A 12,441-nucleotide genomic window follows, 5' to 3' on the forward strand; every position below is an offset into this window, starting at 1 on the left:
TGGGACCCCACGTTGGCGTCCCCAATCCTTTTTACAAATGCGCACCGTTGTTTCAATATAATCAGCTGTGGGACTCGCTGTTATTTATCCTTCCTCGCACTACTTAGAAGACATCTTCTCATGTTTAGTAGGCATGACATAAATTCTCCGAAGGAAGCCTGTTCCTTGACAGACTCGCCTTATTGGAATCTAACCGATAATGACTTTGTGTTTGCCGAGCCTGGCGCACCCTGGGGTGTTGGAGAGAAATACGTTATGGGCTTGTGTTAAAAAAAAAAATCCCCCCCATCTCCCGTAAAGATCAACCAGGTGACACGATAGATGCAGGATTTTATAAAAGTTTAGTTACATCACATCTCCATCTGATCGACAGAGACATAAAAAAAGATTTGTGCGCAGTGCGTTTTGGAGAAGCGGCTGTGATGAGATGCAGGGACATCTCCAAAATAACAAAAACAAAACATAACAACAACAACAAAACCCATTTGGCAATACCTTTTGGAATTCCTTGTAAATCAAACACACACAAAGAAGCACTGTCGAAACGTAGGAAATGTCTCTTGTGATAGGAAGGCAGTGATTTTCCTATTTTAAAGCCATCCTGTTAATTACGTAAATAACCTGCGGTTTGCAGCAGGTGTTTGATTAGCTCGTGGACAAGCATCCGCGACTGAAGAGTGCAAAGAAAGTGAAGCACAGACATTTATTTTTTTCTTTTGCATCCAAATTCTGAATCACTAGTTTCATTTTTGTCATCATAAAAAAGCAGCACGTGTCTTATATGGCGTGGAGAAAATTGCTTAAACCTAAAGAAAATATTTAAAAACCACTTTGAATTTAATAAATAATGCCTGTATTGCTGCCGAATTTTAATCGTTTTTCATAGATTTTTATTGGCAATTAATGAATGTATTTATTTCATATTCACTTAGATGTTTTTCAAGACACGAGGCATTTTCTTTTAAAAATATTTGGCCACAGGCGATGCTGTTTGGATTGAAGAAACAAATGAAAAATACAGGTGAATTAAATATTTTCCCTTATGTTTTATTAAATGTGGAGTGTGAGATTGCATATTGATACAATGTTGTTTTTTTTTCTTTTCTTTTCTCTTCTTCTTCTTTCTTTTTTATTTTTTTTTTTTAAATCGTTGCGTGATTTTTCTAAAGCAACGAAATTAACAGCGTTGGATATTGAGGCATTTGTGCAGTCGAACAAATTTACACCTTTCATAAAAGGCCTTAGTAGGTTTTTAATCTTTGAGCAAACTCTTTTTTTTCCTAAGCCACACAGCAGGAGATTTACATCCTCTATAATCCACGCAAGTGTCAACAGGAAAGGGCATAAACAGCATGCAATTTAAATGAAATCAATGAAATGGATTCAATAAATACGACCTATTTTCTCAGCTTCCTCGTGTTAAAAAAAAATCAGTGCACATTTTACAAAACACTGCGAGAAGGGAACTCTCCTAATTGCTTTTATGGCGGAAAAAATACAAACATTAGTCGCGAGTGTAATTAATTCCAGGCATTACGGAGTGATAATATTTGGAGCCTTAATTGACCCGCTGCTGTACATGCGTGGCTATGAATATCGACCCTCTGCAAGTTAAAAACTCCAGAGTTAAGTGATACTACGAGTCTAATTGGCTCATCAGGGATGTTTCCTCCACAATACAGCAGCCGGAGGCCGCGTTTCTCTCTCTCCTTTTTCCCCTTTTTTATTGTCTTCTCCGCTTCAAGTCGGAGGAACGTGGGAACAAGTCAAGGATTAGAGAAGCTTGTAAAAATGTGCCTTCATCTCCACCTGAGGATCTGATAGAGCCACCCAGGCTCGGTGCAGACCTCAAAAGGGGTGGGGGGAAAAAATAGAGTGTATATCTCCAGTTTAAAACCATCTCTAAAATAGCCTCTTCCTTTTCTTTTTGCAAGGGTGCTGTAACGCGGCTTCCTTTGAAGTGCGACAGGTCGACTATGGGCCGAGATCTGGAAGAGGTACAGTGGCATTACAGCTTGCCTGACTTCTGTCTGCTCTCAGTGCTGCCTGCTTCATCTCACACCGAGACTCTTTTTATCCACCTATGGACACAGCAGGGGTGGATAACACAGACATATCATTTAAAACTAGATAACACAAAAACGCCCAAAAAAATAATTCAAATACCAATAATAATCAGCGTTAAAACAATAGAAATAATAATAGAAATTTTATATCTTATATAGCTTTTTGTGGCAATTTTTTTCTTAGGATTTAAAATAATATTTTAAACAAACACTCACTCAGATTTGCAGCATTTTATTCTTTCATTGTAGCATGCATTTACAATTTTAGGATATGGAAATTACTTTAATTTAATGTCAGTAAATTAAATTTATAACTAATATATATATATTTATATGTCTTTTTTAATTCTTACAAATCTGCTGGCTTCTTGTCTCCAAACATCCTCTCAAAGATTTGAAAGCCTGACTTTATTTCCTCTAATATTACAATTTTTCTTTCTATTTCTCTTCCTTTTCCTCTTTTTGTCATGTTTATTTATTTATTTATTTCGCTTGGAGCAACATCACAGTCCTGTTGGTTGATTTTCCCTTGTTCCATATATTTCGTTAAAGCGTTGTGCAGCCAGCCCAGCGCTGTCTGTTTATGCCAAACGGTTGGAAGTGAATTCTGTTAGCGCTCAGAGCGTGATGATGGACATATTTGTGGAAAAACATGCTCTGCTTTGTTTTGTCTGACTGAAGAAATTAGGTAGATATTATCCTCTTCAGCGCAGTTCAGAGTAGACGCTAATCTGCCTATTAACACAATGATAGATTTATAGCAGTGTGTGTGCGTGTGTGTGTGTGTAGGGAGGCTGGAGGCAACCGTTGTTTTACACGGTGGGGTAAAGTCGTGTTGTATGTTGCATATGTGGTGCATATGCATTGCTTCTTACTGTTGTGTGGGACTTGGAGGCAGTGATTTGATGCATATGTGTAGAATTACCCACAATCGGTGAACGTGTGCGCATGTGTGTGGCTACACTCCTGTTATTATTTCCATGTCTGTCTTTGATGGGTCGTTGCACACAGAGCGTATGGATGTCTATACATACATGTATCTGGTGTCAAGTGTGTGTCTGTGCATGTGTGTGTGCGTGGCATTTATGTGTGCGCTAAAAAGTTGGTGTCTGTGGGTTTGCCATTTATTTTTCTGAGTGGGTGGCTAAGCACTCATATGCCAGTTGTGTGAGTGTAAGCGTGTTATTAAGGATGTGAGAGTGTGTGTGTATCCTCCCTGTGTGTGTGTGTGTGTGTGTGTGTGTGTGTGTGTGTGTGTGTGTGTGCGTCTCTGTGTATTGGATCGGGCTCCATGTGTGTGCGGGTGCGAGGTGAAGTGTCTCTTGGCTGGCCCTGGCTGGAGAGCTGGAGGAGAGCAGAGGTGAAAGAGGAGATTTGCAGAAAAGACACGCACCACTTCCCCCATTACTACTTTTTCTTTTTCTTCTTCTACTTTTACGTCTTTGTCTCTCACAGCTTCTTCTTCTGCCCTCGCTTTTTCAGCCCTCTTCCTCTTCCCCTACCTTCACACTTTCTGCTCTGTGTCTTCTTCGCCACTGTCTTTCTCACTTGAAACTCTTCACCAGCAGCAGATCGAATGCTCAAAGACGAAATCAGATGGTTTTTATGCAGCTACTGTCTTTGCACAAAAGGCTCCTGAGACTAAATCTGTGTAACTGGGGAACATTTTGAGCGTGTTCACTTCATATACCGTGCAGGATTACGACTGATCATAAGACACAAGGACAGAAGAAGCACAGTGTTTTCTTGGTTATGCCTTTTTAATCAGTGTGTTGGGCTGGTAACCTGACTGGAAAAGCTTCAAAGCTTCAACAGAATAGATGACCCTGATAAAGCGCTTATCCCTCAATCTAAACTTGTCCTCTTATACTGCCTAATTCACGTATTACTGCTGCGCACCAGTTAAGAACATCCAGATAACATAGGCAGAGCTGAGAATGGACGCTGTGATTTTTGAGTGAGCTGGCATCCAACGCAGTCTTTGTGTGTATGATGATGCGTTTTGTAAAGGCGGCGTTATTTCTGCAGGAGAGAAATACGAGAGTAAGACCGAGCAGGAAGGTGGGCATGGCTACTAGTATATTTGCTGTATGCGTGCTCTAGTAAGAGCCCATCTGGTTTGATGAGGTGGGAGGATGCACAAGGTCCCATTCATGCTGTGGTCCCCACTATATTTACCCAAGTGCCAACCAGGGAGATATGACGTCCACAACATTTTTACTTTAAACTAGTTCCAACTGGCGTTTCAAAATCTTTTTCTCTCAGAAAGTGCATCGCCCAGTATGTCTGAAGGTACATGTATACATACGATAACTATGCCAGCTTTTTAAATGTGGGTAACATCAATAGCCACGCATTTAATTCCACCATTTTCCACTCTGTTTCTTGGGCAGTTGACTGACTCTTCACGCGTGCACATATATTCTCCTTTCTTTCACTCACCATCTTAAAATCCTTACGATAGATTTTAATTTTCAATTCATTTATATGCTGTCCTTTCAAACATAAAATACGGCACCCTGATCTCGTGTATGTCAGGTCAGGCAGGAACCTCTGTAGCTGTGCAATAATGCCCTGCAGGACCAGCGTTATGGGTAAGCACTGACCCTGACTCTGTGCTGCAAGACCAGGGGCAAACAACGATCAATAAGCATCATGTGAGCATCACTCACAGGCTCCATGTCAGCTGTTTCCTGTTTGTCCTGAGGAGACAGGTGCCTCACCACCATGGTGAATGGGGGGGCGGGGGGGGAGGTGGGGGGGGGGGGGGTCTGTATCATACGGAAGCATAGGGTGCATTTTATGGGTGAGGAGCGATAGAAATGCACAGCCATATGCTCTGGCTTTATCAGTGGGATGAGTGGTAAAATCTACTGGAGCTGAGTCTTTCCCAGGGACCTCTCTTACTCTTGTGTGGGCATGTAAAATCAAAGAAATACAGTATTCCATTTCCTTTTGTTGTTCTTTATTTATTGCGAGTCGCTTTTTTTTGACAAAGTCAATCAATAAAATACCGGTAATCTGAGGAGAAGATGTCAACACCGCGTAGCACTGAGGAAATTCATGAGGTATTTCAGGCCAGAAAGATTTACGTAGGTTTTATTCATTTGGAATAAATCAGCGTGGTTATTCAAAATGTGAGCTATACTCAGCAGCACGTGTGTCGGTGTGGATGTGTGTGTGTGTTAGTTTCTTACGGCACTGGGAAAATGGTTTACAGTGTTATGTATTTTTAAATACAACTGTTGTCATGTAGATTGCATTGAGACGCTTTATGCTGTTTTTTTTTTTTAAAAACTGCTGATGTCCGCGTAAGCAGTGGAACACCCGTCTTTTTACAGTGTTTTTCCTTCTTTCATTTTCTACGTGTCTTTCAAAACACGGCTGTGAGTTATTTGTCTTTGGGCAGTTTCCTGCAGTGCGGTGAAGTCGCCGGTGTGAAGAGGAAATGTGTGTGTTTGAAGGGCTAGTCGCTCAGGATGTCACCACCCCACCACTGGCTAATGAGGGGGACATGAATACAGTGCCAGGGCAGCAGCACACACACACTGACACGGCAGGAATGCAGCAGCTGTCACCAGGATCCAGGCAGTTATAAAAGGCTTGAAGTGTAGTTCTTGTAAGTGTGTGTTTGTGCGAGTGGTATTACCAGGGGTTGCTGTGGCGTCGAGAGCTGGGAAGGGGACGGCGCTGCTACAGGTGACCCGAGCCACCAGCGGGGTGGACCATCAGAAATCCATTTATTTTGCCTGTGGTATTTTAAGACGTGGCCATATGGTAGAGACATTGTTCTGTATCCAGAGGAAGGTGACATTAGGTGTGACCTGTGCTAAGTGACAGGAACTTGGGCATACTTTCACCATGGCTTCTCCCTTTTCCTGTTATTCCTCAACTCCTGTTATTTTGTTTTCCTTGGATTTGCGCCAACGCAGCGGGCAAATCGAAAGCCTACTATTTTTACATCCGTCTTTAAGGACCCCTGTCTATTCGCTCTGCCTGCCAATTTGCCCCATCAGCAGTGGCAAAGAAGAAGAGCTCTCAAGGCACCGAGCCTTTCATTTTTCTGTTGGCGATGTAGCTAATGCTGTCACTGTTATTTGAAAAAGCACTCAGAGTGAATTGCTATTATTATTGTTAAAACCATCATCATCAGGCTTATTTATGGTTATGGATAATGATGGTAATTTTGTTCAGGTCTCGCACTTGACTCTGTCTCTTTCTTCTGCTAATCTGACATATACTGTGTGTATGGGTGTGTGTGTGTGCGTGTGCGTGCAGGCCTACTGCACAGTGCTGTGTGTTGGCAAATTACCAAAGTTGTTGTTCAAAGAAAATGGTTTTTCCAAAAGGTAACACAGATTTCATGTCCACAATTCACATGTGAGGTGAAGAGAGCTGCACTCAGGCAAGAATAAATATGTTTCATCTTTTAATGAATACATGGAACCGTGTCTGTGATCGGTGGAGGTGGAGGAGGCTCCCCCCCTTTAACTATTTTCTGTTTCATTTCATTTCTTTCTTCCTTTTTTTTCTCCTCTCTTGTGCTCCAATGTTTTATTCTCCATCTATCTCCCCGCTCTGTTCTGTTCTGTCTCCAACTTACCATGGAGGTTTGATTGCTCAAAGCCCAGGGAGGATTTTTTAGGGAGGTTCTGGAGAAGGGAGGCTAGTGGTACAGGCTGTGGTAGGCTTGTAGCCAATGTACATAGTGTGCACGTATTACACACGCACATACACACAGATATAAAGTACAGTGATTTTCTTTGTGCAGATTGTGTAAATTGCTTCTTAACAATGCTGTCATTTTAACCCACTGAATAAAAACCCTCTAAACTCGAGTCTAAACCCGTTAGCTACTTTTTTCCCTCTCGCCTTCTTTTTCCTTGTGAGCAAAGTGTTAAAGCAACATGTGTAAGCGTTTGTTTGTGCTCTCTGCTGACTTTGTAAAGATGTTTGCGCTGTTGGATTAATAACGTTTAATGGCCACTGTTAAATGCAGCTGCATTGGCATCCCACAGCTTGTGTTTTTTTCTGGCAAGCTGAGACTCTGGGTGGCTTTTTGTTTTTGTGAGTACGTGTTGTGTGTGTGTGTGTATGTGCCCCGTGCAGTGAAATACTGCTGTGTGCGTGCGTGTATGTATGTGTGTGTGTGTGTGTGTGTGGGCTAGATAGAAGAAGCATTGTGTGTTGTCACTGAGCATACCTGTTCATTTAGGTGTGACACCCCCCCCCCCCCTTCCCCCAACAACCCCACAGCCCCACCACACACACTCACAACAGAAAATGACTGCACATGATCACATATTGAGCAGCAGTGTCTGTAATGTCAGTTAAGTCACAAATGATCTAATTCGCCTACCGTGATTGACATCAATTGGTCAACCCAGTGGTGGCGAATGACCTCTGGCGACTAAAGCAAACAGCCGGACGGAGTGAGAATTCTTGTAAGGAAAACACAGTTTTTGTGTGTGTTAAAAGTGGAAGATGTATCTCCGTTGTTTACTTGTGCACTGGCAGGCACACAAGCGGCCCCATAAACACATACACACACCACTGTGTGTGTATATATATATATATATATATATATATATATATATATACGCTTGCTTTCTCTGTGCTGATGTTTTCTCTGTAAATGGCCTGAGCTGCCTCTTCCTTTGTCGGGAAACACTCTTAGCGATAAGTGCTTTGTTAGAGCTTTGTCTGCTGCATGATGTGTGTGACTCTGACTAGCATTTAATATTTTATGGCATTTAATCTATTTGATATGTTTCCACCAAATCCAAAGGAAAAAAAAATCTGCAGCTTTTGTTTCTTTTATTCAGGCCATTACCTCACAGCTTGTTGATCAGTTTAGATTTGTAAAGGGTGGCCGAAAAGGATTTATCACCTAGATTTACCGCTGTTTTCCATCATAAATTCACCATCTTGTCCGTTGCTAAAATCCCATAAGGGCAAAGGTGATCCTTTCTGCCTGATCAATGAGCGTAAATAATACAAAATGTCATTAGAAATGACACTATTTAAAGAGCAGTGGAGTTTACAGGATGCGGCGGCGAAGATAGTGCTTTATGACAAAGGAGAAGAAAAGGAGCCGAGAGCTTGTGCATCAGACAGAAGGTGAGGAGGAGGCTCTCTTTGAGATCAATTGGTAATAGGCTGAAGTCACAGAGGCGATTAGAGGCGTCGACTTGCCTGTGTTGTAAATGCTGTCAGATCTGTTAAAGGAAGCCTAATACCTCTCAGGTTGAAAGCTGTAATAACATCAACTGTAACTGAATCCGCAGGGAAGTGCAAGGGAGACTGCGTGTGTGCGAGTGAGTGGAAAAGGACTGGTGAGGAAGGCGAAAGTGTTTCATTCTGTGTAGATTACATAGGTTTGTCTGTATGTGTTTGTGCGCGCGCCTGTGCGTGTGGTGTGTGTGTGTGTGTGTGTGGGTGAGTGGTATAAAGCGGTGGCAGCACGCATAAAGGCGAGAGCCGCGGGGTTGCTCCTGGCATTCTTTTGGCCACCAGATGCCTGTCGCTGCTTTAAGGAAAAAAAAGAGCAAGGGGATGAGAAGGAGAGAAGGACAAAGATGAGGAGAGGAGGGAGGGCGAGGAAGGGAGGAGGGGGGGGGGGGGTGTTGGGGGGCAGCCACCGCTGTTCAAATCATGTCACGTAGCGCTAATTCATCCAGCCTCATTAGAGAGAGGGAAGGGACCGGAGAGGGCCTCTCTCAGGACAGGGGCCCGGGCTCAAACACACAGCCACACGCAGATATATGCATACACTTAGTTTTCCTCTCTGGCACATACTTACACACAGATACAATTTCGCTGTTCCTCTCTCTCACACACACACACACTCGCAGGCATACATACACAGATGACACTGGCACATGGCGCAGTGCGGGGGCAGTTTAGGGAATAGAAAATTGCCTTCTCAGGAAGGCCCTGGCCAATTAAGGACCTGACCGTATTGAATGTCAAGTGTTAATTTAGGCTTACCCCCCCCCCCAACCCTCCCTCATACCATCCCCCCACCCTCACCCCTCAATTTCCCAGCAGTCCTTGTTGTGTGTGGGGGGGGGGGGGGGGGGGGGGGGGACTAGGTGTTGTGTGTGTGTGTGTGTGTGTCCCAGAGATGAGCAAATACATGTCAAGCCAAAGTTGATTGCCTGCTCCGTATTATGTGTCGCAGGCAAGTGGCAAATGTGCTCCCGCCTTTTAGCCTCCCGCGTACCCCCTGAGGGACTCTGCGATGGAAGGAGGAGGAGAGGAGGAGGATTAACTGTACCGCAGTGATAAGAATGGGGGGGTTTACACTAGGGAAAGAGGGGGCGGGGGGGGGGGGGGGGTGAAGGGGACAGAGAGAGAAGTAGAAAGAGGGCAGAGGGTTGGTTTGATCTCATAGGACTGGGTGGTGACTTTGATAGTTTTTTAATTGCCTTCATTGCGCAGAGGTGATGTCTCTGGAAAACATTCTTGGAATAAATAGTTTTAAAAAGAGAGCGGGCGAATTTCCGAAAGTTTAGCCAGCTGATTATTTAAGAAAACGGAATGCATTTTAACTTTAAACTTTAAATGATGCCAACGTGTTGGCTTTGCTCTAGACTCGCTGCCTTTGGCGTGATCCAGGGGTAGACAAGGTTGTCTCTGAGTTGGACTGATGGTAAATGCCCACCTCCTTACCTCCATGATCTAATAGACATCCACTTAGTCTTAATGGCCAGATTCCCTTTCTTCTCTAGTGATGACTGTTGCACTCTTTAAAGGTGTAATTGCCAGCTTGTCTTTCCTATCACTCCCCCTTCACCAAAAGCCTCTTTTTGCCTCTCATGTTCACTACCGTCCTCCCAAGACAGAGGGGAGCATTTCTAAGAAAATAAATATTAATGCTCTGCTTGCATTCACAACAAAGCCAATTCTCCTGTTTTAGCCAGCCCTCTGGCTACATTTGTTAGTGAAAGGCTCTTTGTTTTACATTCGTCTCGGTGCATTTACATGTGCGCCGGAGTTTGTGTGTGTCCGGTGATAGCAGTGATGTTGTGAAATTGAATAGAGAGGGCGAGTATTGATCATTTACCCCTGTGTGTTATTAGTGCCTGCTGCTACTGACAAAGAGAATGTGAACCACCGGCACAAATGCAAACTGACAAACATACACACACACCTATACATACACACTTTGCTATGTTTACTGAAGAAATACAGTATGTTGTTTGCATGTTGTGACCAATGTAATGCATTCCATCATAGGGGAAAAAGTATACTTTCCCACTACATAATATTTTATGGAAATATCAACATTATTGCCCAGACCCGGTGGTGGAAACCTGTAAAACTACAGCTCTAGTAGTGTTATGACGGACTGGGTTATGTGTCAATGACTTATATGCGTCAAGGGTCTTTTCAAATGGGGCCAAATTTTATGCTCTCTGCTCACGCGCAGCCACACGCAAATTTATTGTTACAATCTGTTTTTTCAATCTCCCGTAAGTGATAACAAGTTCTGAGTTCACAGAGGTTATGGTGAAATGTAATTCGGGCTCTGATCACTGATATTCAAACAGCCACCGTACAAGCCTCCGGGGCCAGGGGAGGGGTAGGGTGTTAAAGCCAAGTGTAAGTGCTCTGTCTTTGGGTAGACATGGACATCGGTGGGGCTTCTGGAGCTCCAGTGAGACGGGGGTTGAGAAGTCTGTCAAGCTCTAATTGATCACCCTGACCTGGGGAACTAAGTACCAGATGAAGGGGGTGCAGAGGAATGCAATAGATAAGGCTAAAGGGAAAAGAAAGAAGGGGGGGGGGGGAGAAGAAATTGTGCGACCGGTGACTTAATCTCTCTGGACTGGTCATTTCCCCCTCCGGATGATAGATACAGTAGGCCTAGCGTGTGACACAGATGGATAATGCAGGCGTCTGGGGTGATAGAGTTATAAATTAACACATTACTGGACCTTAATGTGGACTATTGTGGACGACCTCACACCAACATCATCAACCCTCCAGGCGCACACACACACACAAACACGCCTACAGTTTCACTGATGCGTCTAGCTGAGCTCAGGGTGTGGATTGTTCTCCTCAAGTGGCATTGATTTGTTAAAGTGCTGAATTAGCAGGATCAGTCCAGTTGCTGGTCTTTCTTCTATTTTCTTTCCTTTTTTTGATTTGACAATTTTACCCTTTTTTCCCCCTCTTTTACACCATCCTTGTTACTTCTCTCGCCTTACTCAAACGCTGATTTTCCCTCCTTTTCTGCTCTGTTTCCACATTCTTGACTCCTCTCCCCGTGTGTAAGACATTCACACACTCTTTTACTGCTCAGACACAAGTGCTCCAAACTTTGCTCCCTCGGTTGTCCTGGCTTTTTCCTCAAGTCCTCTCTCCAGCTGGAAGGTCTCACCTAAAGAGAACAGTTGGTTTTTCTCTCCTTCTCGTGGCCCACACTATGCTCGCCAGCCAAAACTGTTGTGTCCCTGAGTTTGAGACTTAAAGGGGAAGTGGTATGTGTGTGGTTGGGGATTGGTATTTAATAGCCAGACATACAGAAGAGTTAATATCCAGAGCAGCAGTAGCCTGCACGTTGTAAGGCCACACACAGTGACAAGGTTCCGAGCAGCTCGCTGTATTTAAAACTCACCCCGCTCCTGTGGAGCGAGGCAATGGCTTATACATCCACAGGGTAACCGCAGCGAATTCCACCGGTGTGAATGTCATTCGACAACAAATGAGTGCTTCTGGAAACCAAGCGGTGTACAGTAAGGGTCACTGGTCTCTCTGTCTGCTGAATGTGGAGTGCTGTGTTATACTTGGGCTTACGAGTGGGACAGACTGTCTGCTTTCTGAGGCCGAGTCCCTAGCCAAGAGGTGCAGATTTGTTAGTGTCTGCTCCATTATCACCCATCACTCTCATGGTTTGTTGTATTGAGTGCAAGTGCATGAGAGAGAAAGTGAGTGAGCGGAGTAACCGGAGACTGTCCCCCCCACTTTCTAGTTTTCTGTAATTCAGCCCAACAGTTAACATCTGGTGACCAGTGACTGACCTTCTTGTGATTTCACACACAAACACACACACGCACACTAAGAGTCGGACTGTATCCAAGTGATGAGTGAGTGACCACCCATCTACCCCTCCTCCCCTGCCAAGTATCCATCTATGCCAGATCCCCCACCACAAGTCCGTTCCCTCACTGCGCATGACTGGTCGATGAAAGGTTGATGGGCGACTGGTCTGCCCATAGTATCAATAAAATACTCAATAATGTGCCAGAAAAACACCTAAGATTAGAAAGCACCTAAGCACACTTACAGTACACACTGGTGCAAACACACATGCACCTCACTGTGGCACAAGAAGTAAGCACAAACCTCACTAGCTAGTTTGCAT

The 12,441-nt window shown here is 44.0% G+C and overlaps 1 protein-coding gene across 4 annotated transcripts in view; it reads left to right on the forward strand.

Annotated features, from left to right (window-relative positions):
- The window catches only part of bnc2 (basonuclin zinc finger protein 2), a 168,506-nt gene that overhangs the window by 80,404 nt on the left and 75,661 nt on the right, over positions 1-12,441 (forward strand). For 3 of the 4 annotated variants that reach the window (XM_087841726.1, XM_006787077.3, XM_006787079.3), the window contains exon 3: positions 1,935-1,997. The exons of the other annotated variant lie outside the window; for it this stretch is intronic. In XM_087841726.1, coding sequence (XP_087697852.1) covers positions 1,935-1,997 — 63 coding nt within the window. The remainder of the gene's footprint in view (positions 1-1,934; positions 1,998-12,441) is intronic. 4 annotated transcript variants of the gene reach the window in all.

Source organism: Neolamprologus brichardi, chromosome 6, assembly GCF_056152115.1.
Source record: "Neolamprologus brichardi isolate AB-2024 chromosome 6, ASM5615211v1, whole genome shotgun sequence".
In the NCBI taxonomy this organism is placed as follows: Eukaryota; Metazoa; Chordata; class Actinopteri; order Cichliformes; family Cichlidae; genus Neolamprologus; species Neolamprologus brichardi.